We start from the raw sequence: 26,321 nt of genomic DNA, 5'->3' as shown, positions 1-26,321 counted from the left end.
CATGAGGCCACAGAAGCCAACAGGAACCACCTCATTAAAGACACATACTGTGTATCCACACGACATGTGACCTGTAATTGAAAAAGTGACATGATGATCACTCCATTGGCAAAAGATTCCAGAATAGTCCCCCGTTCAGATCTCTGGGAGAGGACTGTCAAGGGGGAGGTTACCATGCAACAAAAGGATAACATTCTATGAGTCAGGGTGTGGAATGTCAGAAGCTTGAATGTGGTTGGGAAGCTAGAAAATCTGAAAAAGGAAATGCAAAGGCTCACTATAGATATAGTAGAGGTCAGTGAAATTGAATGGAAAGAAGGCAAGGATTTCTGGTCAGATGAATATAGGGTAATATCAACAGCAGCTACCAGAAAATGATATAACAGGTGTAGTATTCATTATGAATAGGAAGGTAGGGCACAGAGTGTGTTAGTGTGAACATTTCAGTGATAGGATTATTCTAATCAGAATCAACAGTAACCCAACACTGACAATGATAGTTCAGGTATACATGCCGATGCGGAAGCTGAAGATGAAGAGAGAGTGAAAATAATGTGGATAATGGAAGGGTAATACAATACACAAAGGGAGATGAAAATCTGATAGTCATGGGGGACTGGAATGCAGTTGTAGGGGAAGAAGTACTAGAAAAGGTTACAGCAGAATATGGGCTTGGGACGATGCATGAGACAGAAGAAAGACTGAGTTCTGTAATAAATTTCAGCTGGTAATAGTGAATACTTTCATTGTATTAACACGATTCACATTGTCCGTCGCACTTCACATAGTGTAAACTGGGAACTGTCTGCTAGGCATGGCAGATGTAAAAACTGACTGGGCACGGCCAGTGCTGCCTGAGTTGTTGTTAATCCACCGGCAGAGGGCACGGCCGAATTCTCGCGTGCCCTCTGGTGGATGGGACTTTACTTGCGGCAACTACTGTCCGTGACTTTCCGTGCCGATGTGTGCCTCCTGCGATCTTTCTGGTGGCTACTGCACTCTTCAAGAATCACAAGAGGAGGAGGTATACTTGGAAAAGACTGGGTGACACGGGAAGATTTCAGTTAGATCACATCATGGTAGACAGAGATTCCAAAATCAGATTCTGGATTGTAAGGCATAACCAGGAGCAGATACAGACTCAGATCACAATGTAATAGTGATGAAGATTAGGCTGAAGTTTAAAAGATTAGTCAGGAAGAATCAATAGGCTGAGAAGTGGGATATGGAAGTACTAAGGAATGACAAGATACGCTTGAAGTTCTCTAAGGCTGTAGGTACAGCAATAAACAATAGTCCAGAAGGCAGTACAATTGAAGAGGAATGGACACGTCTAAAAAGAGCAATCACAGAAGATGGAAAGAAAACCATAGGTATAAAGATGGTAACTGCAAAGAAACCATGGGTAACAGAAGAAATGCTTCAGCTGATTGATGAAAGAAGAAAGTACAATGTTTATGGAAATTCAGAAGTACACGTCGCTGAGGAGTGAAATAAACAGGATGTGCAGGGAAGCTAAGACAAAATGGCTGCAAGAAAAATGTGAAGAAATCAAAACAGAAATGATAGTTGGAACGACTGACTCAGCATAAAAGAAAGTCATAACAACCTTCAGTGAAATTAAAAGCAATGGTGGTAACATTAAGAGGGCAACCGGAATTCCATTGTTAAATGCAGAGGAGAGAGCAAATATGTGAAAAGAGTACATTTAATGCCTCTATGAGGGGGAAGATTCATCTGATGTGAGAGAAGAAGAAACAGGAGTCAATTTAGAGGTAGAGGATCCAGCATTAGAATCAGAATTTAAGAGAGCTTTGGACGACTTAAGATAAAATAAGGCAGAAGAGATCTATAACATTCCATCAGAATTTCTAAAATCATTAGGGGAAGTGGCAACAAAATGACTATTCACGATGGTGTGTAGATGGATGAGTCTTGCAATATACCCTCTGACTATCATAAAAATATCGTCCACACAATTCTGAAGACTGCAAGAGCTGACAAGTGCGAGAATTATCACACAATCAGCTTAACAGCTCATGCATCCAAGTTGCTGACTAGAATAATGTACAGAAGGAAAATATATCTAAAAACAAAGATGATGTGACTTACCAAACGAAAGCGCTGGCAGGTTGATATACACACAAACAAACACAAACATACACACAAAATTCAAGCTTTCGCAACCAACGGTTGCTTCATCAGGAAAGAGGGAAGGAGAGGGAAAGACGAAAGGATGTGGATTTTAAGGGAGAGGGTAAGGAGTCAAGCAGGTTGATAGACACACAAACAAACACAAACATACACACAAAATTCAAGCTTTCGCAACCAACGGTTGCTTCATCAGGAAAGAGGGAAGGAGAGGGAGAGACGAAAGGATGTGGGTTTTACCTTAAAACCCACATCCTTTCGTCTCTCCCTCTCCTTCCCTCTTTCCTGATGAAGCAACCGTTGGTTGCGAAAGCTTGAATTTTGTGTGTATGTTTGTGTTTGTTTGTGTGTCTATCAACCTGCCAGCGCTTTCATTTGGTAAGTCACATCATCTTTGTTTTTAGATAATATACAGAAGAATTGAAAAGAAATTTGAGGATGAGTTAGATGATGATCGTTTTGCTTTAGGGAAGGTAAAGGCACTAGAAAGGCAATTCTGACATTGCAGTTCATAATGGAAACAAGACTAAAGAAAAATCAAACACGTTCATAGGATTTGTTGACCTAGACAAAGCATTCGACAAGGTAAAATGGTGCAAGAAGTTCAAAGGGGTCAGCTATTGGGAGAGATGGGTAGTATACAATATGTACAAGAACCGAAAGGGAATAATAAGAGTGGACGACCAGGAACAAAATGCTCAGATTAAAAAGGGTGTAAGACAGGAATGTGGTCATTTGCCCCTACTGTTCGATCTGTACATCAAAGAAGCAATGATGATGGAGATAAAAGAAAGGTTCAGCAGTGGAAGAAAAATTCAAGGTGAAAGAGTATCAATGATATGATTAGCTGATGACATTGCTATCCTGAGTGAAAGTGAAGAAGAATTACATGATGATCTGAATGGAAAGAACAGTCTGAAGAGTACAGAATATGGACTGAGAGTAAATCAAAGAAAGACAAAAGTAATGAGAAGCAGCAAAATGAGAACAACAAGAAACTTAGCATCAGGGTTGATGTTCATGAAGTAGATGAAGTTCAAGAATTCTGCTACCTAGGCAGCAAAATAACCAATGACAGATGGAGCAAGGAGGACATCAAAAGCAAACTAGCACTGGCAAAAAGGGCATTCCTCACCAAGAGAAGCCTTCTAGTATCAAACATAGGCTTTAATTTGAGGAAGAAATTTCTGAGAATATATGTTTGGACCACAGCACTGTGTGGTAGTGAAACAGGGTCTGTGGGAAAACCGGAACAGAAGGGAATAAAACCATTTGAGTTGAGTTGTGTTTCTATAGACAAATGTTGATAATTAGGTGGACTGATATCCCTACCCTCTGGCTCCTACCCTTGTAACCACCCCCGGTGTAAAACCGTTCCCATGCACCCTCCCACCACCACCTACTCCAGTCCTGTAACATGGAAGGTGTATACGATCAAAGGCAGAGCCACGTGTGAAAACACCCACGTGATTTACCAACTGACCTGCCTACACTGTGAAGCTTTCTATGTGGGAATGACCAGCAACAAACTGTCCATTCGCATGAATGGACACAGGCAGACAGTGTTTGTTGGTAATGAGGATCACCCTGTGGCTAAACATGCCTTGGTGCATGGCCAGCACATCTTGGCACAGAGTTACACCGTCCAGCTTACCTGGATACTTCCCACTAACACCAACCTATCCGAACTCCGGAGATGGGAACTTGCTCTTCAGTATATCCTCTCTTCCCGTTACCCACCAGGCCTCAATCTCCGCTAATTTCAAGTTGCTGCGACTCATACCTCACCTGTCATTCAACAACATCTTTGCCTCTGCACTTCCGCCTCGACTGACATCTCTGCCCAAACTCTTTATCTTTGAATATGTCTGCTTGTGTCTGTATATGTGTGGATGGATATGTGCGTGTGTGCGAGTGTATACCCGTCCTTTTTCCCCCTAAGGTAAGTCTTTCCGCTCCCGGGATTGGAATGACTCTTTACCCTCTCCCTTAAAACCCACATCCTTTCGTCTTTCCCTCTCCTTCCCTCTTTCCTGAAGAAGCAACCGTTGGTTGCGAAAGCTAGAATTTTGTGTGTATGTTTGTGTTTGTTTGTGTGTCTATCGACCTGCCAGCGCTTTCGCTGGTCTGTCAGCCACACAATTCAAAATAGAACTGGATGAAGTTCACTGGGGCTCTGCACCATCACTGAAGACCATTTAGTTTTTGCTTGATGAAGTTAAACATGGCTGGACAAGCACTGAAGATGAAGTGTGCTCTGGCGAATTCAACAGGGGTCACTACAAGGGAAACCATTGATAAACTCCATGAGGTGGTGATGCAAGACAACCGAATAAAAATTTGTGAGCTTGCTGAGACTGTAGACACTTCAAATGAGTGAGTGCATAATATCCTCCATGAAGAATTGGTTATGAAGAAGCTGTATGCAAGGTGGGCACCATGATTGCTCACAGTTGAGCAACAGTGCCTCTGGCACATTTCAACACAATGTCTGGTGATGTTTGATCACAATCTGCAAGACTTATTGGTGCTAGCTTGTGACGATTGATTGATTTATTTATTTATTGATCCATCTTTACGCATTTTTCATGCAACTGATGTCATCATTTTACATACATTATATATTGATGAAACTTGTATCCATTATTACACACCAGAGTCAAAATGTCAGTCAAAACAATAGACAAATGATAGTGAAAAAGTACCAAAGAAGCAAAGAGCATTTTGTCAGCTGGTAAGGCGATGGCCAATGTTTTTTGGGATTCTTAAGGAGTAATCCTCATAGCTTATTTGGACAAAGACAGAACAATAACTGGACACTATTGTGCTTCATTTGTCGATTGTTTGGAACTTGTATTGGCTGAAAAAAGACCAAGGTTAGCACAAAAAAATTGCTCTTTCACTACCACCATGCACCATCTCACACATCAGAGATAATAATGACAAAATTGAAAAAATTGGGTTTTGAATTGGTTCCTCATCCACTTGATTCACCAGACATAACCCTAAGTGACTTACTACTGTTGCATAACTTGAAACTTTGACTTGCTGTAAGAAATTTTCATCAAATGAGGAAGTGATAGTTGCAGTCAACAAGTATTTAGCAGATTTTTCCAGTGGGATGAAAAAGCTGGAGGATTGCTGGACCAAGTGTAAATCCATCAAAGGACACTATGTCGAGAAGAAAATGAACTGTTTACAAAATAAACATTTTTTCTTGCTTTTTTACCAGAGTTATCAAACACCCTTGTACATAGTATACTAATACGGTCGTTCCACTCTTCTTATGTCCTATTAAGCTTAACAATGTGCTCTTTCACTTACCACTATTTTTCTAGAAGTGGTATGTCAACCAAATAGGAAGCCATCATACAATGAAATATAAGACATGTGGACATGATGGATTTTACAGAACACTTGTGAATGGAAATGAATGAATGCAGCTGTTGTGTAACCATCAACCAACCCAGTGCCTTGTGGTATTGCTACGAATTAGCCATTAGCCAATTTCTCAATATGTTCAAGTAAACTTGTTCCACAACAATTAATTGGTCACTAAAATGATCAAAATACACTTTGTATAGGAATAGCACAAAGCCTTTATAATTTCAGGATGTTACAACAAATCTCCATAACATCACAGAGTTCCTCCATATATCTGTGCATTGAATCTAAATGAATTTTATGTATAAATTAAATGCCACTTCATAGCCTATTCAGAATTATTCATTCTGGCAGCCTAATCCAGTTTACTAATAGCTGAAAATTTTCATAAAACATTTCCTCTTTATAGGAGCAGTCGGTTGGTGTTTGTGTACAAGTTGTAGTTTGTAAGAGGGTCACTGCAATACACCAGCAGAAACATCCCCATTTTCGATGTTGGTTACTGCAACTGATTGCTGGCTCTTTTTTCTTTCCTGTATCTATAAGATATTATTACTCTCTTCACTGATTTTATCGCCAGTTATTCGTGAGATATCAGTGTATTCTCTTCTTCAATAACAGATGCATCTGCTCTCGTGATAGTGCTTATACTTCTTTTGGATAAGTGTTGCAAATGAAGCATATTTTCACTTAAACTCTAGCCAAATCATAAAACTGTCTTTTCCACATAGTCAAGCACACATAATGTATGACTGCTGCCATGTGTACGCGAACAGAAATCATGATATGTACAACATCCAGCACCCAGATTCGTACTGACTGTCAGTACAAATTACTTAATGGAAGTTAGGACTGGAAAAAAAAGGAATTTTGACATTTTCATATTTTCCCCCATTATAAAATTTGCAATTTTCTCAGTAAAATGGTACACAAATCAACAAATCACTTATAAACTCTAATGAAAATTATTTTATTTATTTTTTTATAACATCATCTGTAAGTGTTTTAAAAGTTAACAATATTAGGAAAAAGATAGATGCCTGCTCACCATAAAAATGACATACTGAGTTGCAGACAGGCACAACACAAAGGCTGTTACACATTTAGGTTTTTGCCACAGCTTTCTACAGAAAAGAAAACACACACACATACAGACAAGCAAGCACAGGTACACACAAGTGCCAACTCTGGCAGCTTGATGCCCACCCAAGCTGCCAGAGATGGCAGTCATGTATGCATGAGGTGTGCTTGCTTGTGTGAATGTGTATGGGTATGCATGTGTGTGTTTCCTTTTCTGAAGAAGGCTTTGGCCAAAAGCCTAATATATAGCAGTATTTTCATTGTGCCTGTCTGCAACTCAGAGAGTCATCTGGAGCAGCAATCTAACCTTTCCCTAATATTGTTGATATTCCCAACAGAAGCTCCCATTATTCATTTAAAAAGTTAAAAAAATATTTGGATTATTTAAAGATCACCTAAAGTTTGTACTTTTTATATAGAAGGCTATGGACTGCTCTATTAGGAAAGCGATGCTATGCTGATTCTGTCGGTAGCCCTGTTGAAAACAATATAGTAGCTGAAACGACCTGGCACATTAAAACTATTAGCCATTATACCTTGGAACCTTTGCCTTTCATGGGCCAGCACTCTACTGACTGAGTCACCCAGCCATGATTCATGACCTGTCCTCATGGCTTTAGTTCCACTAGTACCTCATCTCCTGTCTTTCAAACTTCACAAAAGGTCTCCTGTGAAACATGTCTGACTAGCACAAATAGAAGAAAGGGTATTGTGGGGATTTGGCTTAGCAACAGTCTGGGGGATGTTCCCAAAATGAAATACTCACTATGCAGAGGAGCATGTGCTGATATTAGAGTTACAGACTCTAGCTCAAGGCCTTTGCCTTTTGTGGGCAAATGCTCTACTGACTGAGCTACCCAAGCATAACTCACATCCCATCCTCACAGATTTGCTTCTACTAGTACCTCATCTCCAGCCTTACGAAGTTCACAGAAGTTCTCCTGCGAAACTTGCAGGACTAGTACTTCTGGAAGAAAGGATATTGTAGAGACATGGCTTAGCCACAGCGTGGGGGATGCTTCCAGAATGAAATGTTCACTCGGCAGTGCAGTGTATGCTGACATGAAACTTCCTGGCAGATTAAAACAGTGTGCAGACTGAGACTTGAACTTGGGACCTTTGCCTTTCAATGGCAAATGTTCCACCAACTGAGCTACACAAGCATGACCCATCCTCTCACCTTTATTTCCACCAGTACCTCATTTCCCACCTTCCAAACTGCCAAGAAGTTTCATATCAACACACACTCCACTGCAGAGTGAAAATTTTACTCTGGAAACATCCCCCAGGATGTTGCTAACCCATGTCTCTGTAATGTCTTTCCTTCTAGGAGTGCTAGTTCTGCAAGTTTCACATGAGAACTTGTGCGAAGTTTGCAAGGTAGGAAATGGGTATTGGCAGAAGTAAAGCTGTGAGGATGAGTCACGAGTTGTGCTTGGTTAGCTCTGTCAGTAGAGCACTAGCCCAGAAAAGGCAAAGGTGGTGAGTTTGAATCTCACGCTAACACACAGTTTGGATCTGTCAAGAACTTTCATATCAGCACACACTCCACTGCAGAGCAAATATTTCATTCCAGAAATATCCTCCAGGCTGGGGCTAAGCCATGTCTCCACAATATCCTTTGAGGTGTGATAGTCCCGCAAGTTTTGCAGGAGAACTTCTGTGAAGTTTGTAAGGTAGGAGATTAGGTATCGCTAGAAGTAAAGCTGTGAGGATGGGTCATGGGTCATGATTAGGTAGCTCAGTAAGTAGAGCATTTGTCCAAGAAAGGCAAAGGTTCCCAGTTTGAATTTTGGTCGCTACACAGTTTTAATCTGCCAGGAAATTCCATATCAGTGCACTCCTTGCTGCGGAGTGAAAATTTCAACCTGGGATGTAGTAGCTTATTCACAATACAAACTCATGTATTACGCAGAATGTCTAAGAATTTTGTTGCTCCAGTGACCAACGTGAATACTGCAAAGGTAATTGACTTTCAGATTCTGAAAAAACACTGTCATAAATTTAAATCATTTAACTCAGCAGAACAAACAGTGAGAAGTAAGAGGAATTATGAAAGAACAAGTGGTGAAGAGGGGGCCTCTCCAGCTATTGAAATTTTCAGTCGATACATGAATGCAATGTGTGTTTGTCATTCTGAGTTCTTAGATGATCAGGAATCGACAGCATACAACAGTGTAATAGCAGCATGGCCTGATGGTGATAAGATTATCACAAAACAAGAATGTGTGGATCATGTCCAGATGAGGATAACAACCAGGCTGAAGAAGTTGGAACTAAGGTTTTAAAAAACAATAAACCTTCTGATTGTTAATACAAAGGGGGTAGACTGACAGACAATATTACTGATGAATTACAACAATATTATGGGATAGCCTTTATGAACAACATTGATAATTCGTTCATAATGATGCACGCAGTATGGAATACTTCTTCCAAAAACTGTCAACAGTTGACAAACAAATATATCAAGCTGCCCCGGACCAGAATCATGGTGGCAGTAACGCAACACCCAATACTCAAATGCTTTCTACAGCTGAAAACATTCCATCTCAGGAATATTCATGGAAGCCACAAAGCCCATTTACACACACCTGGCACATCCTGACTTGCAGTAATGTCTACATGGGCAGACTCAGAATCCAAATGAAGCTTCCAACAATCTCATATGGACTCGCATACTAAAAAATGTTTTTATTGAAAGAAAAACACTAAAACTGAGCATCTGTGAGTCTGTTATTATTTTTAATGATGGCAGCATTAGCAGGGTGAAAGTGCTACAGCATATGGAATTATTCATGGAGAGTTGTTGTGAATTTTATTTATTTATCTATTTAATGAACATTCATGGAGTAGGCTACATCAGAGAACTTCAACAGATGGAAAAGGTTCGCTTCGATAAAACACAATATGCAACGTGAATGGCCGCAAAGGAATCCGCAAGGAAGAAAAGAATGAGTGCAGTGTGATTCTGAGTGAGTAAAAATAAAGAATAAAACATATATTAAGTAAGTTTTAGTCATTTCTAACTTTAGAAGCTGTTACTGAAGATTTACATTTTCAGCTACATTATTCTCAAAATCTCAGGACCCCACTTGGAGAAGAGTGCTCAAATTTTCAGGTAGGTTCTACATACAACTAAAATAAAAACATAATGTTGGATGTGCTAAGTTTATTTTGGGAAAAATACAAAAAATGTGCAAAATTGTATATCTAAAAACAAAGATGATGTAACTTACCAAACGAAAGTGCTGCCATGTTGATAGACACACAAACAAACACAAACATACACACAAAATTCAAGCTTTCGCAACCAACAGTTGCTTCATCAGGAAAGAGGGAAGGAGAGGGAAAGACGAAAGGATGTGGGTTTTAAGGGAGAGGGTAAGGAGTCATTCCAATCCCGGGAGCGGAAAGACTTATCTTCGAGGGAAAAAAGGACAGGTATACACTCGCGCGCACACACACACATATCCATCCGCACGTACACAGACACAAGCAGACATTTGTAAAGGCAAAGAGTTTGGGCAGAGATGTCAGTCGAGGCAGAAGTACAGAGTCAAAGATGTTGTTGAATGACAGGTGAGATATGAGCGGCGGCATCTTGAAATTAGCGGAGGTTGGCACCTGGTGGGTAACGAGAAGAGAGGATATACTGAAGGGCGTTTTCCCCACATCACTGATCATTTTTAGATGCTTCCCACAGGTTTTAACGTTATTATTTCTTCGTCACACAATTGTTAGCCTCATTTTCATAATCTGCCACCACAAAACCACTCCTTTTAATACATTTACATGCAGTTTTTCGAAATTTTCCCAAATTTCTCCACCCTTTAACGTGTTTTGGTGGCAACATGACCACCTAACCTTTGTGCACATCGTTGTTTACCAACCCAAGCTCACCACAGGACCAACATAGCTCAGCTTTAACCAACAGTTTTTCGACTTTTTTCACACCAGATCTCCAGTTGCTTTCTAGTTCACCTTTATCTCTCCCCATATATTTTTATTTTCATTTTCATGTCAGCCTCACGTTACACTTTCCACCTTCTAATACCATGTCACCCTCACAACATCCCCACAACGACCCCATTAAGTTTTATTTACATTCCCTTCGCAAACATGCCTTCGCCCTAGCCAGATTACGCTCCCATTTTTTATTTACTCAAGCTTGTCTGACATTTGGCATTACCCCCAAAGGCCTCACACTTAACGTTCCCATCTCTGGCTGTAACCCTTCTTTCCATCAGTCCCTATACCAGTTCCAAACTGAACAATCCATTGCCCTCACCCACCTAATCCTTCACCTACAGACCGAGCGAGGTGGCGCAATGGTTAGCACACTGGACTCGCATTCGGGAGGTCGACGGTTCAATCCCACATCCGGCCATCCTGATTTAGGTTTTCCGTGATTTCCCTAAATCGCTCCAGGCAAATGCCAGGATGGTTCCTCTGAAAGGGCACCGCTGATTTCCTTCCCCGTCCTTCCCTGATCCGACGAGACCGGTAACCTCGCAGTTTGGTCTCTTCCCACAACCAACCCAACCCTTCACCTACACATCAACTCAGCCAATGAACACACCCGTCAACTCCTATCCTTAATAAAAGTCCTCAATCTTTCCTCTCCCACATCCAGACCGGCTGTTCAGAGCATCCTCCTACAGGCCAACCGCAAATTAGAATAGCATGCCACCTTCCACCTCAAAAAACTATCCAGTCTCCTGGTTTCCCACCTCCGGAGAGGCAACTCACTCACCCACCACAACCTTTCCAGCAAACCTCAACCTTGCCTCTCAATCCTTCTTAAAAAACCTTAATCCTACTCCCAACATCACCACTGCTGAAGCCCAAGCTATCTGTGATCTGAAGGCTGACCGATCCATCATCATTCTTGCGGCGGACAAGGGTTCCACGACCGTGGTACTTGATCATTACATCATCTTCATTCCACGTAGGAAAAATATATCTAAAAACAAAGATGATGTGACTTACCAAATGAAAGCGCTGGCAGGTCAATAGACACACAAACAAACACAAACATACACACAAAATTCAAGCTTTCGCAACAAACTGTTGCCTCATCAGGAAAGAGGGAAGGAGAGGGAAAGACAAAAGGATGTGGGTTTTAAGGGAGAGGGTAAGGAGTCATTCCAATCCCGGGAGCGGAAAGACTTACCTTAGGGGGAAAAAAGGACGGGTATACACTCGCACACACACACATATCCATCCACACATATACAGACACAAGCAGACATATTTAAAGACAAAGAGTTTGGGCAGAGATGTCAGTCGAGGCCGAAGTAAAGAGGCAAAGATGTTGTTGAATGACAGGTGAGGTATGAGTCGCGGCAACTTGAACTTAGCGGATATTGAGGCCTGGTGGGTAACGGGAAGAGAGGATATATTGAAGAGCAAGTTCCCATCTCCGGAGTTCGGATAGGTTGGTGTTGGTGGGAAGTATCCAGATAACCCGGACGGTGTAACACTGTGCCAAGATGTGCTGGCCGTGCACCAAGGCATGTTTAGCCACAGGGTGATCCTCATTACCAACAAACACTGTCTGCCTGTGTCCATTCATGTGAATGGACAGTTTGTTGCTGGTCATTCCCACATAGAATGCGTCACAGTGTAGGCAGGTCAGTTGGTAAATCACATGGGTGCTTTCACACGTGGCTCTGCCTTTGATCATGTATACCTTCCGGGTTACAGGACTGGAGTAGGTGGTGGTGGGAGGGTGCATGGGACAGGTTTTACACCGGGGGCGGTTACAAGGATAGGAGCCAGAGGGTAGGGAAGGTGGTTTGGGGATTTCATAGGGATGAACTAAGAGGTTACGAAGGTTAATTGGACGGCGGAAAGACACTCTTGGTGGAGTGGGGAGGATTTCATGAAGGATGGATCTCCTTTCAGGGCAGGATTTGAGGAAGTCGTATCCCTGCTGGAGAGCCACATTCAGAGTCTGGTCCAGTCCCGGAAAGTATCCTGTCACAAGTGGGGCACTTTTGTGGTTCTTCTGTGGGAGGTTCTGGGTTTGAGGGGATGAGGAAGTGGCTCTGGTTATTTGCTTCTGTACCAGGTCGGGAGGGTAGTTACGGGATGCGAAAGCTGTTTTCAGGTTGTTGGTGTAATGGTTCAGGGATTCCAGACTGGAGCAGATTCATTTGCCACGAAGACCTAGGCTGTAGGGAAGGGACCGTTTGATGTGGAATGGGTGGCAACTGTCATAATGGAGGTACTGTTGCTTGTTGGTGGGTTAGATGTGGACGGACGTGTGAAGCTGGCCATTGGACAGATGGAGGTCAACGTCAAGGAAAGTGGCATGGGATTTGGAGTAGGACCAGGTGAATCTGATGGAACCAAAGGAGTTGAGGTTGGAGAGGAAATTCTGGAGTTCTTCTTCACTGTGAGTCCAGATCATGAAGATATCATTAATAAATCTGTACCAAACTTTGGGTTGGCTGGCCTGGGTAACCAAGAAGGCTTCCTCTAGGTGACCCATGAATAGGTTGGCGTACAAGGGGGCCATCCTGGTACCCATGGCTGTTCCCTTTAATTGTTGGTATGTCTGGCCTTCAAAAGTGAAGAAGTTGTGGGTCAGGATGAAGCTGGCTAAGGTAATGAGGAAAGAGGTTTTAGGTAGGGTGGCAGGTGATTGGCGTGAAAGGAAATGCTCCATCGCAGCGAGGCCCTGGACGTGCGGAATATTTGTGTATAAGGAAGTGGCATCAATGGTTACAAGGATGGTTTCCGGGGGTAACAGATTGGGTAAGGATTCCAGGCGTTTGAGAAAGTGGTTGGTGTCTTTGATGAAGGATGGGAGACTGCATGTAATGGGTTGAAGATGTTGATCTACGTAGGCAGAAATATGTTCTGTGGGGGCTTGGTAACCAGCTACAATGGGACGGCCAGGATGATAGGGTTTGTGAATTTTAGGATGAAGGTAGAAGGTAGGGGTGCGGGGTGTTTGTGGGGTCAGGAGGTTGATGGAGTCAGGTGAAAGGTTTTGCAGGGGGCCTAAGGTTCTGAGGATTCCTTGAAGCTCCGCCTGGACATCGGGAATGGGATTACCTTGGCAAACTTTGTATGTGGTGTTGTCTGAAAGCTGACGCAGTCCCTCAGCCACATACTCCCGACGATCAGGTACCACGGTCGTGGAACCCTTGTCCGCCGGAAGAATGACGATGGATCGGTCAGCCTTCACTGGGCTTCAGCAGTGGTGATGTTGGGAGTAGGATTAAGGTTTTTTAAGAAGGATTGAGATGCAAGGCTGGAAGTCAGAAATTCCCGGAAGGTTTGGAGAGGGTGATTTTGAGGAAGAGGAGGTGGGTCCCGCTGCGACGGAGGACGGAACTGTTTCAGGCAGGGTTCAATTTGGATAGTGTCTAGGGGAGTTGGATCATTGGGAGTAGGATTAGGATCATTTTTCTTCGTGGCAAAGTGATATTTCCAGCAGAGAGTAGGACAGTAAATCTTTGACGAGGGCTGTTTGGTTGAATATGGGAGTGGGGCTGAAGGTGAGGCCTTTGGATAGGACAGAGGTTTCGGATTGGGAGAGAGGTTTGGAGGAAAGGTTAACTATTAAATTAGGGTGTTGTGGTTCCAGATTGTGTTGATTGGAATTTTGAGGTTTTGGAGGGAGTGGAGCTGGAAGTGGGAGATTGAGTAGATGGGAGAGACTGGGTTTGTGTGCAATGAGAGGAGGTTGAGGTTTGCTGGAAAGGTTGTGAAGGGTGATTGAGTTGCCTTTCCGGAGGTGGGAAACCAGGAGATTGGATAGTTTTTTAAGGTGGAGGGTGGCATGCTGTTCTAATCTGCAGTTGGCCTGTAGGAGGATGCTCTGAACAGCCGGTGTGGATGTGGGAGAGGAAAGATTGAGGACTTTTATTAAGGATAGGAGTTGACAGGTGCGTTCATTGGCTGAGCTGATGTGTAGGTGAAGGATTAGGTGGGTGAGGGCAATGGATTGTTCCGTTTGGAACTGGTATAGGGACTGATGGAAAGAAGGGTTGCAGCCAGAGATGGGAACGTTAAGTGTGAGGCCTTTGGGGGTAATGCCAAATGTCAGACAAGCCTGAGAAAATAAAATATGGGAGTGTAATGTGGCTAGGGCGAAGGCATGTTTGCGGAGGGAATGTAAATAAAACTTAATGGGGTCGTTGTGGAGGTGTTGTGAGGGTGACATGGTATTAGAAGGTGGAAAGTATAACATGAGACTGAAATGAAAATGAAAATAAAAATATATGGGGAGAGATAAAGGTGAACTAGAAAGCAACTGGGGATCTGGTGTGAAAAAAGGCGAAAAAGTGTTGGTTAAAGCTGGGCTATGTTGATCCTGTGGTGAACTTGGGTTGGTAGACAACGATGTGCATAAAGGTTAGGTGGTTGTGTTGCCGCCAAAACACGTTAAAGGGTGGAGAAATTCGGGAAAATTTCGAAAAAACTACGTGTAAATGTATTAAAAGGAGTGGTTTTGTGGTGGCAGATTATGAAGATGATGTTAACAATTGTCTGACGAAGAAATAATGACGTTAAATTCTGTGGGAAGCGGCTAAAAATGATCAGTGATGTGAGAAAAACGGAAATGGAAATAAAGCAAAAGTTATTAGAACTAGCTGAAATGGTTGCTTAATAGGTGAAAGGAACTGTTTGTGAACTAGAAACGGTGGATATTATAGCAGCGGTAGTGTTGAAAGTGGAAAAAAATTTTTTTTGGTTATGGTTTGGAAGTGGGTTACGTATTATTACGTATTATGTATTATTGAGTATATATCAGCGGGCTAAAATTGTATAGTAGATTACGGTAAAAAGGAGAAGGTGAATACAAAGTGAAACTACTGGCAAAAGCAGAAAGAGAAAATAAGACGTGAGAAAAGATTTCGAAATGCAACAGTGACAATAACAAACATAATTGTTGGGTTCAAATTAATGATATGAATATAATAGAGGGAAATATTCCACGTGGGAAAAATATATTTAAAAACAAAGATGATGTCACTTACCATACGAAAGCGCTGGCAGGTCGATAGAAACACAAACAAACACATTCATACACACAAAATTCTAGCTTTCGCAACCAATGGTTGCTTCGTCAGGAAAGAGGGAAGGAGAGGGAAAGACGAAAGGATGTGGGTTTTAAGGGAGAGGGTAAGGAGTCATTCCAATCACAGGAGCGCAAAGACTTACCTTAGGGGGAAAAAAGGATGGGTATACACTCGCACACACACACATATCCATCCGCACACACACAGACACAAGCAGACATTTGTAAAAGCAAAGAGTTTGGGCAGAGATGTCAGTCGAGGCGGAAGTAAAGAGGCAAAGCTGTTGTTGAAAGACAGGAGAGGTACGAGCGGCGGCAACTTGAAATTAGCGGAGGTTGAGGCCTGACAGATAACGAGAAGTGAGGATATACTGAAGGGCAAGTTCCCATCTACGGAGTTCTGACAGGTTGGTGTTAGTGGGAAGTATCCAGATAACCCGGAGGGTGTAACACTGTGCCAAGATGTGCTGGCCGTGCACCAAGGCATAATCACCCTGTGATTTACTGTCCTACACTCGTACTCTCTGCTGGAAATATCACTTTGCCACGAAGAAAAATGATTCTAATCCTACTCCTAATGATCCAACTCCCCAAGACACTATCCAAATTGAACCCTGCCTGGAACAGTTCCGTCCTCCGTCACAGCGGGACCCAACTCCTCTTCCTCAAAATCACCCTCTCCAAACCTTCCAGGAATTTCTCACTTCCAGCCTTGCATCTCAATCCTTCTTAAAAAACCTTAATCCTACTCCCAACATCACCACTGCTGAACCCAGCTATCCGTGATCTGAAGGCTGACCGTTCCATCGTCATTCTTCCGGTGGACAAGGGTTCCACGACCGTGGTACTTGATCGTCGGGTGTATGTGACTGAGGGACTGCGTCAGCTTTCAGACAACACCACATACAAAGTTTGCCAAGGTAATCCCATTCCTGATGTCCAGGCGGAGCTTCAAGGAATCCTCAGAACCTTAGGCCCCCTACAAAACCTTTCACCTGACTCCATCAACCTCCTGATCCCACCGACACCCTGCACCCCTACCTTCTACCCCCTTCCTGAAATTCACAAACCCAATCATCCTGGCCGTCCCATTGTAGCTGGTTACCAAGCCCCCACAGAACATATTTCTGCCTACGTAGATCAACATCTTCAACCCATTACATGCAGTCTCCCATCCTTCATCAAAGACACCAACCACTTTCTCGAATGCCTGGAATCCTTACCCAGTCTGTTACCCCCGGAAACCATCCTTGTAACCATTGATGCCACTTCCTTGTACACAAATATTCCGCACGTCCAGGGCCTCGCTGCGATGGAGCATTTCCTTTCACGCCAATCACCTGCCACCCTACCTAAAACCTCTTTCCTCATTATCTTAGCCAGCTTCATCCTGACCCACAACTTCTTCACTTTTGAAGGCCAGACATACCAACAATTAAAGGGAACAGCCATGGGTACCAGGATGGCCCCCTTGTACGCCAACCTATTCATGGGTCGCCTAGAGGAAGCCTTCTTGGTTACCCAGGCCAGCCAACCCAAAGTTTGGTACAGATTTATTGATGACATCTTCATGATCTGGACTGACAGTGAAGAAGAACACCAGAATTTCGTCTCCAACCTCAACTCCTTTGGTTCCATCAGATTCACCTGGTCCTACTCCAAATCCCATGCCACTTTCCTTGACGTTGACCTCCATCTGTCCAATGGCCAGCTTCACACGTCCGTCCACATCAAACCCACCAACAAGCAACAGTACCTCCATTATGACAGCTGCCACCCATTCCACATCAAATGGTCCCTTCCCTACAGCCTAGGTCTTCGTGGCAAACGAATCTGCTCCAGTCCGGAATCCCTGAACCATTACACCAACAACCTCAAAACAGCTTTCGCATCCCGTAACTACCCTCCCGACCTGGTACAGAAGCAAATAACCAGAGCCACTTCCTCATCCCCTCAAACCCAGAACCTCCCACAGAAGAACCACAAAAGTGCCCCACTTGTGACAGGATACTTTCCGGGACTGGATCAGACTCTGAATGTGGCTCTCCAGCAGGGATACGACTTCCGCAAATCCTGCCCTGAAATGAGATCCATCCTTCATGAAATCCTCCCCGCTCCACCAAGAGTGTCTTTCCGCCATCCACCTAACCTTCGTAACCTCTTAGTTCATCCCTATGAAATCCCCAAACCACCTTCCCTACCCTCTGGCTCCTACCCTTGTAACCGCCCCTGTTGTAAAACCTGTCCCATGCATCCTCCCACCACAACCTACTCCAGTCCTGTAACCCGGACGGTGTACACGATCAAAGGCAGAGCCACGTGTGAAAGCACCCATGTGATTTACCAACTGACCTGCCTACACTGTGAAGCTTTCTATGTGGGAATGACCAGCAACAAACTGTCCATTCGCATGAATGGACACAGGCAGACAGTGTTTGTTGGTAATGAGGATCATCCTGTGGCTAAACATGCCTTGGTGCACGGCCAGCACATCTTGGCACAGTGTTACACTGTCCGGGTTATCTGGACACTTCCCACTAACACCAACCTGTCAGAACTCCGGAAATGGGAACTTGCCCTTCAGTATATCCTCTCTTCTCGTTATCCGCCAGGCCTCAATCTCCGCTAATTCAAGTTGCCGCCGCTCATACCTCACCTGTCTTTCAACAACATCTTTGCCTCTTTACTTCCGCCTCGACTGACATCTCTGCCCAATCTCTTTGCCTTTACAAATGTCTGCTTGTGTCTGTGTATGTGCAGATGGATATGTGTGTGTGTGCGAGTGTATACCCATCCTTTTTTCCCCCTACGGTAAGTCTTTCCGCTCCCAGGATTGGAATGACTCCTTACCCTCTCCCTTAAAACCCACATCCTTTCGTCTTTCCCTCTCCTTCCCTCTTTCCTGACGAAGCAACCGTTGGTTGCGAAAGCTAGAATTTTGTGTGTATGTTTGTGTGTCTATCGACCTGCCAGCACTTTTGTTTGGTAAGTCACATCATCTTAGTTTTTATATATATATATATAAGGAAGTGCTCCATCGCAGCGAGACCCTGGACATGCGGAATATTTGTGTACAAGGAAGTGGCATCAACGGTTACAAGGATGGTTTCTGGGGATAACAGATTGGGTAAGGATTCCAGGCATTCAAGTAAGTGGTTGGTGTCTTTGATGAAGGATGGGAGACTGCATGTAATGGGTTGAAGGTGTTGATCTACGTAGGCAGAGATACGTTCTGTGGGGGCCTGGTAACCAGCTACAATGGAGCGGCCAGGATGATTGGGTTTGTGAATTTCAGGAAGTAGGTAGACGGTAGGGGTGCGGGGTGTCGGTAGGGTCAGGAGGTTGATGGAGTCAGGTGAAAGGTTTTGTAGGGAGCCTAAGGTTCTGAGGATTCCTTGAAGCTCCGCTTGGAGATCAGGAATGGGATTACCTTGGCAAACTTTGTATGTAGTGTTGTCTGAAAGCTGACGCATCCCTCAGCCACATACTCCTGACGATCAAGTACCATGATTGTGGAACCCTTGTCCGCCACAAGAACGACGATGGGTCGGTCAGCCTTCAGATCACGGATAGACTGGGCTTCAGCAGTGGTGATGTTGGGAGTAGGATTAAGGTTTTTCAAGAAGGATTGAGAGGCAAGGCTGGAAGTGAGAAATTCCTGGAAGGCTTGGAGAGGGTGATTTTGAGGAAGAGGAGGTGGGTCCCACTGTGACGGAGAACGGAACTGTTCCAGGCAGGGTTCAATTTGGATAGTGTCTAGGGGAGTTGGATCATTAGGAGTAGGATTAGTATTATTTTTCTTCATGGCAAAGTGATATTTCCAGCAGAGAGTACGAGTGTAGGACAGTAAATCTTTGATGAGGGCTGTTTGGTTGAATCTGGGAGTTGGGCTGAAGGTGAGGCTTTTGGATAGGACAGAGGTTTCGGATTGGGAGAGTGGTTTGGAAGAAAGGTTAACTACTGAATTACTAACCTATCAGAACTCCGGAGATGGGAACTTGCCCTTCAATATATCCTCCCTTCCCATTACCCACCAGGCCTCAGCCTCTACTAATTTCAAGTTGCCGCCGCTCATCCCTCACCTGTCATTCAACAACATCTTTGCCTCTGTACTTCTGCCTAGACTGACATCTCTACCCAAACTCTTTGCCTTTATATATGTCTGCTTGTGTCTGTATATGTGCGGATTGATATGTGAGTGTGTGCGCGAGTGTATACCCGTCCTTTTTTCTCCCGAAGGTAAGTCTTTCCGCTCCTGGGATTGGAATGACTCCTTATCCTCTCCCTTAAAACCCACATCCTTTCGTCTTTCCCTCTCCTTCCCTCTTTCCTGATGAGGCAACCGTTTGTTGCGAAAGCTTGACTTTCGTGTGTATGTTTGTGTTTGTTTGTGTGTCTATCGACCTGCCAGCACTTTCGTTCGGTAAGTCACATCATCTTTGTTTTTAGATATATTTTTCCCACATGGAATGTTTCCCTCTATTATATATATATCTGTGTGTGTGTGTGATCTATTTTTAATGAAGGCCTTTCTGGCTGAAAGCTTTATTTATTTGTGACAGTCTTTTTGTTATGCCTATCTGTGACTCCGCATCTCCTCAATATGGTGAGTGGTAACTTTGCTTTTCATAATATTGTTAAAATTTAGCATTGTCAATACAAGATATTCCTGCTACCCTTATACAGAAGTCCTTTTAGTTATTGTTATTCATGAATGACATATAACTTGTAGCTGCTGTGCAAATTTACCATTAAAATATACAAAAATTTTGCTTGGGGAAAGGTACAACAAATGCTCACACATTAGTGAATGAAGCAATTGGGCTGAAATGATGTCATGCTATATTCTGGCAGCTAGAGGGGAGGCGGTGGGAGGGGGGAGCGGGGGAGGGGGGTGGGTAGGAGGAGAGTAGCTGATATCTGGGGCTGTTGACATTTACAAAGCAGCTGGGTATGATTAACAGTTTTTCATCTGATACTGAAGAGATTCAATTGGGTAACCATGAGAAAGACATACTGTACTTCTCCGAATAATTGCTGGCCTTACATATGAAAATGCACGGGAAATGGCCACGGGGAAGGAGGGTGAGGGGAAGGAGTAATTTCCATTAGCAGATACAAATAAGCCAAATGCAATGGTGTGAAAAAGTGAAGGATATTTATGGACTGAATGATAACTGTAATTTGAGACACAAAATATTCAGTTATAATGCATGGATGCCTCAAACAAATAAGTTATTGCTCTTTGGATGAACAAACAATTTCTTTCAAGAAGTTATAAGAAAATTTATTTTGATTATCCCCAGCAGTTTCAAGTACAACACGGAAGTGGAAACAAATCTATGTCAGCTTAACTGGATATGAAAAAGAGGATATAAAGAGGTAGTCTCATCACACAACAAGGCCCATCAACACATATTCTCAAACAACAGAATTAACATTAGCTGCCAAATGGTATATGCAATCAAATGTCAATGACAAGTCTTCAAAATTGTAGAATAATTAGTAAACAATTTGCATTCAATGACAATCTTGAAATCTCATACTCAATAAATGCAAACACTCTGTAATGCGCATAGTGTACGTCATTTGAATATAAGATAAATATTTATTTTTGTCAAAATGTAGCTAGTAGAAATTATTTTACATGAAAAGCATACTTACACGTGTGAACAGTAAGGAACCATTATTCATGATTACAATATCTTTGGTCTGGTATGGTTCCAAGAGGCGTTTATCTTTGGTCCACGTCACGTACTGCAGTGGTGGGTTTGCCTTAATGTAGCACTGAACTACACCGGCCAGTCGAAAGGGCAGGTACTGAACTGTGGGTGTAAAGGTCACCTTTGCTGGATCTGTTTAAAAAATTAATGAAAAGATAATGACTGCAGTCAAATAAGAGACATCTTGCTACATGATAAGTCCATTTCATGCAAAGGAATGTTTACAAATTTTTTCTGCTGCTGTGTTTTCATTAACTTACAGTCATGAGGTGAAGTCAAACATTAAAGTACTTTATACAATTTTAGTTTCCAGTCAAATTACACAGCTCAAAGAATAATTCTGTTTATATAGCCCCCTATCAGTCCTTAGTAGATTAAAAGACTTGGAAAGAGGAATGTGCCATATGTAAGTCTAGGACAGAATCCCTTAAGCGTCCTATCATGTGTGATGGATCGCAGCAATCCATTGACAGGTCCCTTGACCTGCCCTTAAAACATGTGTGTGTAACTGCAGAGTACAGTAATAGTAGTAGTAGTAGTAGTAGTAGTAGTAGTTTATTCATCCAGAGACAATGTATATTGCATGGATTTCGTCAAAAAATACATAGTATATATATACACACATATAGGGTGAACAATACTATACAAAATACAGATGTGCATAGTCGACTACATAACATCAGACCACATTGAAATAGCATGTACAACTTTGATTATTTACATTGATGTATGAGAAAGACTTTTTACATGGAATACACAGTTGATATTTAGATATAACACATACAATTCTAGCACTTTTGTACATATTATTTATTTAGATCATAGCAACAGCCAGATAAAAATTACTATTGGCACAGAGTACATAAATACACTCCTGGAAATGGAAAAAAGAACACATTGACACCGGTGTGTCAGACCCACCATACTTGCTCCGGACACTGCGAGAGGGCTGTACAAGCAATGATCACACGCACGGCACAGCGGACACACCAGGAACCGCGGTGTTGGCCGTCGAATGGCGCTAGCTGAGCAGCATTTGTGCACCGCCGCCGTCAGTGTCAGCCAGTTTGCCGTGGCATACGGAGCTCCATCGCAGTCTTTAACACTGGTAGCATGCCGCTACAGCGTGGACGTGAACCGTATGTGCAGTTGACGGACTTTGAGCGAGGGCGTATAGTGGGCATGCGGGAGGCCGGGTGGACGTACCGCCGAATTGCTCAACACGTGGGGCGTGAGGTCTCCACAGTACATCGATGTTGTCGCCAGTGGTCGGCGGAAGGTGCACGTGCCCGTCGACCTGGGACCGGACCGCAGCGACGCACGGATGCACGCCAAGACCGTAGGATCCTACGCAGTGCCGTAGGGGACCGCACCGCCACTTCCCAGCAAATTAGGGACACCGTTGCTCCTGGGGTATCGGCGAGGACCATTCGCAACCGTCTCCATGAAGCTGGGCTACGGTCCCGCACACCGTTAGGCCGTCTTCCGCTCACGCCCCAACATCGTGCAGCCCGCCTCCAGTAGTGTCGCGACAGGCGTGAATGGAGGGACGAATGGAGACGTGTCGTCTTCAGTGATGAGAGTCGCTTCTGCCTTGGTGCCAATGATGGTCGTATGCGTGTTTGGCGCCGTGCAGGTGAGCGCCACAATCAGGACTGCATACGACCGAGGCACACAGGGCCAACACCCGGCATCATGGTGTGGGGAGCGATCTCCTACACTGGCCGTACACCACTGGCGATCGTCGAGGGGACACTGAATAGTGCACGGTACATCCAAACCGTCATCGAACCCATCGTTCTACCATTCCTAGACCGGCAAGGGAACTTGCTGTTCAAACAGGACAATGCACGTCCGCATGTATCCCGTGCCACCCAACGTGCTCTAGAAGGTGTAAGTCAACTACCCTGGCCAGCAAGATCTCCGGATCTGTCCCCCATTGAGCATGTTTGGGACTGGATGAAGCGTCGTCTCACGCGGTCTGCACGTCCAGCACGAACGCTGGTCCAACTGAGGCGCCAGGTGGAAATGGCATGGCAAGCCGTTCCACAGGACTACATCCAGCATCTCTACGATCGTTTCCATGGGAGAATAGCAGCCTGCATTGCTGCGAAAGGTGGATATACACTGTACTAGTGCCGACATTGTGTATGCTCTGTTGCCTGTGTCTATGTGCCTGTGGTTCTGTCAGTGTGATCATGTGATGTATCTGACCCCAGGAATGTGTCAATAAAGTTTCCCCTTCCTGGGACAATGAATTCACGGTGTTCTTATTTCAATTTCCAGGAGTGTATAATTGTTTAGTATGAAGCTATTCCAGGTATTCTTTTACACTATAATAGCAGTTGGTCATTAAAAATTTGAATACTGCTTCTTTAAATGAAGACAATTTTTTTATTTCTTTTATCTTTACCGGTAGTTTGTTATACAATCTGCTTCCCTGTATGTTTGTTTGTTTCTGCGCCAAAGCCTTGTTAACTCTTTTTATATGAATGTCATTGCACTTTCTTGTGTTGTAAGTATGTAGATCCAAGTTGGATTGGAAATTGTTAATATTTCTTTTTACATTAATTACGCTTTTCTGTATATAGAGGCATGGTAGGGATAGAATATTCAGCTGTTTAAATAATTGCTTTGAAGGAGTTAGCCTTGAACTGCTGGTAATTATTCTAACAGCTCGTTTTTGTAGAGTGAAGATGGTTTTGAGATTTTTCTTACTATGACTCCAGAAGGTGAGGCCATAGGTAATAGCAGAATGTATATAAGCAAAGTAAACAGCTCTGCTACATTCCCTACTACATACAAAGCTAATAACACGTAAAGCAAAGCAAGCAGAGCTTAACTTATGCGAGAGATACAGGATATGGGATTTCCAGTCTAAATTTTCGTCTATATGTACACCTAAGAATTTTGTGGTAGCAACTCTCACAATTTCTTTATTTTGTATTCTGAGATCTAGATCAGTGTGAGACTTTGCTTTCCTGTAATGGATATAATTAGTTTTAGAGATATTTATGGTTAATTTGTTCACTTCAAACCAATTTTGCAAACATTCTATAGCTCTGGTTGCAAATGTTGGCAATACCCGGTTTATGTCAGTTACTGCAATGTTTGTGTCATCCGCAAACAGGGTTATATGAGTACCATTTACTGGAATCTTGATATCATTTATGTAAAGAAGAAATAGGAGAGGTCCTAGAACACTCCCCTGCGGTACACCAATTGGCACAGTCTGAATATCCGATCTGTAAACAATACTTTGGTTTTTACTATTTGTTGTTGCAATGTCTACTACCTGTTTCCTATTATGGAGATATGACTGAAACCACTTTTTAGCTACTCCTCGTATACCGACATATTCTAATTTGTCTAGCAGGATATCATGTTGGACAGTATCAAATGCCTTTGAGAGGTCCAAATTTATTCATATTATACTGTTGTTCTAATCTAGACCCATTACAATATTTTCAATGAATTGGGTGATGGCTGACTCTGTACTCATTCCTTTGCGAAAGTCATGTTGGTTTACAGACAATAGATTGAATTTCTCGAGGTAATTTGTAATTCTGTTTTTCATGACTGTCTCTATTACTTTTGAAAATACCGATAATAAAGCTATTGGTCTATAGTTTCCCACTTCATGTATATTGCCCTTTTTATACAATGGTTTTACTTTTGCAATTTTTAATCATTGTGGAAAGACACCTTCTGTAAATGATATGTTTATGATGTGTGAGAGTGGGTCTGATATGACACTAGCACATCTCATCATGACTGAGCAAGGTATCTCGTCAATCCCTGAGGACATTTTATTCTTCATTGTTTTTATTATTCGATTAACTTCCAATTTGTTCGTGGGAGGTAGCAATAATGAATTAACACTTTGTTCTTCTGGGATTGATGTTCTACTAATCTTAGAACAATTTTTACTCAGATTGATTGGACTATTTATGAAGTAGTCATTAATGTAATTTGCTAAAGTAAGATTTCTGACTAGCACACCTTGATCATCTTTTAAAACAAAGTCATCTGGATTTCTATCATTTCTGCTTGAGCCTATTTCTTTTTTTACTACATTCCATATAGCTTTCGGTTTGTTTGCTGACCCAGCAATTACACTGTCATTGTGCATTGTCTTGGCTTTTTTGATCACCTTCCTATAAATTTTCTTGTATGTCTTAACATAATCTGTGAAGTGTTCATCTTTGTTATCTTTTTTGAGCTGACTGATATGTTTTAGTGTTTGACTAGATACTCTAATAACAGGTGTTATCCACTGGCTTGTGTTCCTAGGCATGACATTGATCTTCGTGAGCTTTTTTGGGAAAAACATCTCAAATAGGAACATGAATGTACTAGAAAAAGCATTGAAAGATTCCTCGGTTGTTGTTTGTGCAAAGACATCTTCCCAGGTTTCATTAGCTAACAACTGGATGAAAGTATTCACTTTTTCTGTATAGAAGTGCCTTTTGTATCCCCACTTATATTTTACTGCCTTGGGGATAGAGTAATTTATGTATGTTAATAGTGTATTGTGATCCGAAAGACCTAAGTTTACGTTTAGTGGCTCAGTGATACCATTCTCCATATTTGTGAAAATATTGTCTAAAAGAGAAGATGACAGTTCTGTTATTCTGGTGGCATCTGTAAAGAGTGGTTTCATGTGGAAGCTGCTGAGTATACTCAAAAGCTGTCTTTTTTCATCACTTTCAATTAACAGGATAATATTAAAATCTCCACATAAAAATAATTTCACTTCATTACTATAAAAAGTGTTTAATGCTGCTTCTATTTTTTTGAAGAATATGTGTTTGTCACCCAGTGGAGATCTATATATTGTAATGACAACTAGTTTTTCACTCTTCTCCTCAGTTTTTAACTCTATGGCACATGATTCAAAATGTTTTTCTATATTTAGATGGTCCAATTCTGTTTTCACTTTG

The 26,321-nt window shown here is 42.7% G+C and overlaps 1 protein-coding gene across 1 annotated transcript in view; it reads right to left on the bottom strand.

Annotated features, from left to right (window-relative positions):
- LOC126194768 (protein turtle-like) overlaps nt 1-26,321 on the bottom strand; it is a 914,596-nt gene that overhangs the window by 101,861 nt on the left and 786,414 nt on the right. Inside the window, exon 9 of the mRNA XM_049933054.1 lies at nt 21,320-21,510. Coding sequence (XP_049789011.1) covers nt 21,320-21,510 — 191 coding nt within the window. The remainder of the gene's footprint in view (nt 1-21,319; nt 21,511-26,321) is intronic.

This window comes from Schistocerca nitens, chromosome 7, assembly GCF_023898315.1.
Source record: "Schistocerca nitens isolate TAMUIC-IGC-003100 chromosome 7, iqSchNite1.1, whole genome shotgun sequence".
NCBI lineage: Eukaryota > Metazoa > Arthropoda > Insecta > Orthoptera > Acrididae > Schistocerca > Schistocerca nitens.
Note: the sequence above shows the minus strand (reverse complement) of the source record. Positions and strands in the feature narration are given on the sequence as shown.